The sequence below is a fragment of the Blastomyces gilchristii genome (assembly GCF_000003855.2).
Source record: "Blastomyces gilchristii SLH14081 genomic scaffold supercont1.4, whole genome shotgun sequence".
Taxonomy (NCBI): Eukaryota; Fungi; Ascomycota; class Eurotiomycetes; order Onygenales; family Ajellomycetaceae; genus Blastomyces; species Blastomyces gilchristii.
Genome location: NW_003101679.1, coordinates 2,588,114 through 2,591,518, shown reverse-complemented (window position 1 = coordinate 2,591,518; position 3,405 = coordinate 2,588,114). Strand labels below are relative to the sequence as shown.

The window sequence follows — 3,405 nt, the reverse complement described above, 5'->3', positions numbered from 1 at the left end:
TGCAGATGAATCACTTTCTGTGAGATCATTCTCATTAAAGAGAAACATTTGTGAGTTGATCTTTCACTCATTCTCACAAATCATTGTTCTTTGACACTGTAGAATTGTGAGGAATTTTCCATTCTTTTATCAACTCTGTAGAATTATAGAATTAAGATGTTCACAGTCTACAATCACTCTTTGTAGTCATATAGAAAGATTCAGATCTGTGATTCATAATCACTCTTATTTACTAGAGTAATCTGACTGTTCTGCAGAATTACTCACAGTGTAAGCAAACCTCTCTAGAGTAGTATAAATATCCCAGATCTGTCTGTGAAATCTTATCTTCTTTTCTCTTTTTCTGTAACAGCTCTCATCTTTATAAACTGTGAGTATTCTCATTCATCTGTGAAGTATTTTCACTCAGATAACAGAGAGAGAGTGTTTCTGACAATGTCTGTGTATTAATTCAAGAACTTCTCAAGAATAAAAATTTTTCAATTTCAATATCTTTGTAACAAAGTCTGGCTGCTGCTGAGCTTCTTATGAGTATTCCTGCAACTTCTCTGATCACTTTTTACTGGCTGATGAAGCAGGGGTGCTGCTGCTCATGACTGCATCTTCATCTCTCTCAGCCCTGTCACTGCACCCAATCTTCAGGCCAGCGGCCAACCCTCTGTCTCCCCCAGGTCAGTCCCTGGCTATAAGCAGTGCAGTTCTTCTCTTTGCTGTAAGTCTTCTCATAAGTAATTCCTTACAGACTCTAGCTGACAGTTCTTGTGAAGCTCTCAGTGTTGTCAGTGTCTTCTACAGCCCTGCAGACCTACAACCACCTCTTTCCTGTCTGCACAATTTCTGACCAGATATATGCAAATATGTCTAGATTCTCTATCAATGATCCTCATGCTGCAGTGCATTTCTGCAATCTCATTGTCAATGAGAGATGAGTTCTCAGATACCTGTAAAATCCAGGTAATCAAGGCAATGTGAATGTTATGAATTCATAATAAGAGTTAATCTGAGCAGATGAGTTCTCTCTCTGCATCTTAATTGTTTTCAGGCTGAATACTCCAGCATAACTGAGAAAGCAGACACAGCTTTATAAGAGATATCTGGTCACACATGCAGGCAGTCAGTCTTCAAGACTCTGTCACAACTGTGTATACTCTGATGTTCAGCTTCTCTGAAGTCTGTACATTTCTAATGATCTTTATGTTAAATGCAACAATTGTCTGTATCACAGATATAATACTCTCTGCTTCTTTGAAGAAAGAAATTAGTAGTTGTGAGAGAGTTGAGTGTCACAGATAATGAGAATATAAGTTTAAGTTTTCTTTATTTTTTCTTTATTGATCTTCAAATTGTGTTCACAGCCCTGTTTATTTTCTTGTTTTTTAGCTTTAATGAGAACATGATTTCTTCTTTTCTTGTGTACACTGCAGACTGTTCATCTCAGTAGAAACTCATTATCTTATAGACTAGGGTTTGTAAATGACAGTGTTAATATCTTTATCATAATCAGATTCTTAATGAAGACTGCATTATTCTGACTTATCAGAATTTACAGTATGAAAGTCATGTCTCAGCTTCTGCAGATATCTTATCTACTCAGATGATTCTCAAGTGAACTTATTCATCTTATCAGAATACTCTTATCACTGAACCTTGAATCAGAGCTTGTAATCTTGCTTCTCTGAGTTAATAATTCCTTTGATCTGATATTCTCTTTCACTCTCTAGTACTTTACAGACAGAGTGATGAGTCACAGAATTCTCTTCTGAGAATTTCTTATATTTATGAAGCAAAGAGATATGAAAAACATTATATATCTGTAACTTAAGTGACAGTTTCAATCTATAGAACTGTGAGCTAATTTTCTTCATAATCTTACAAGACTCTGTCTATAAGAGATTCAGCTTCTTACTAGATCTCTGTATAATGATGTTTTCTAGACTCAGTCAGACTCTATCATCTTTCTTAAAGCTCTTTATAATATGCTTAAAGTCATAGTATCTCTTCTGATACTCTTGAGCCTTTCTCAAGAATTTACAGACTTTCTCTCAGATCTTCTGAATTCTCTCAGCCTGTTCACAGACATTATCACACTCTATAGTGTACTCTTGCAGATTCATCAAGATCATCTGTGAATGAGTCTCAGTGAGTATCTTAAAGAGGGTTTTATCTGTGCTGACATGCTTTGAGTTGTTATATATGAACTTCATGAGTGATAATCAATGCACTCAGTCATTCTGATTGTAATTAACAAAGTATTACAGATACTGTTTCAATATACTTATCAGGTATTCTATCTGACTATCTGTCTGTTGATGAAAAGTCATGCTTAGATCTCATGAGATCTTCAGTATAGTTATCAGATCAGATCAGAACTCTTCTGTAAAGATTAATTCTCTGTCTGAGACAATGTTTGCAGACAACTCATACAACTGAATTACATTGTGAATAAAGATGTGAGTCAAATCCTTTGACTTCAAGTTCTTACAGATGAGTATAAAGTGTGTCATTTTGATGAAGTGATTCATTATTATCAGTACACTGTCAAAGCAGGCATCATATATGTTCTTGCTTTCAGAGAGGCTTATAAGAGTATTCATTCCTAGCTGTTTCCAAGGTTTCTGCAGAATGAGTAGAGGAGTAAGTTCTTCATATAATCTGAATCACACTACTCACAAATCCTGATAAATAGTATAAGAATTCACTATCTTCTTTACAAGTTCTCATATCTTTGATCAGAAGTATTTTCTTATAAGTAACTCATGAGTTCTAGTATCTATAAAATAATCTGCTAGAGAAGAGTCATGATACCTTTTAATAAGTTCTACATATAGAAACTCATTTACAGGTACATAAATCCAGCTCTCTCTTTATAAGAGATTATTTAAGTCTCTTCAATTCTTTATTTCTGCAGGGTTGATCTCTGTCATGAGCAGTTTTTAAATATACTGAGTATATTCATTCTTCAGTTATAGTTCAGACAATCTGAATAGAAGATCTTATAAAGACTTATACTCTGTTTTTTCTTACATCAGGTCTTTCACAGTGCTTCTCAAAGCCTGCAAACTCTTCAGATTATAGATACTCTCTTCAAGAATTCTTACAGAGATTCTCAGAGTGTTGACTCTCAGTGTTATAGAGAGTAGTTATACAGACTTCTTTTCTCTCTCTTCTCTCTTCTCTTATAAGAGATTGAGAGACTCTTCAGTCAATCTCTTTATAACACTCAGTCTGAGCATTCTGTGAAGCTTTTCTGTCTTCTCTAGTCTCTCTGTGTCTGTCATTCTGATCTTCTTAATATAGTCTGATCTGTGAGAGAGTCTGTCTGCTGAGTTCTTAGTTTCCTTGATATGTTCTATCTTGAATCAGAACTCACTCAGTCTCTGAGCTCAGTGAACCTGCTATTATGAG

At 34.9% G+C, this 3,405-nt stretch overlaps 1 protein-coding gene across 1 annotated transcript; it reads left to right on the top strand.

Moving 5' to 3' along the window:
• Positions 1-592: 592 nt before the first annotated feature.
• BDBG_02897 (uncharacterized protein) lies at positions 593-1,609 on the top strand (the record flags this gene model as incomplete). The annotated part of the gene is made up of 2 exons (XM_031721005.1): positions 593-712; positions 1,505-1,609. 2 exons carry the CDS (start codon positions 593-595, stop codon positions 1,607-1,609), a joined length of 225 nt encoding a protein of 74 aa, XP_031577375.1.
• Positions 1,610-3,405: the final 1,796 nt, after the last annotated feature.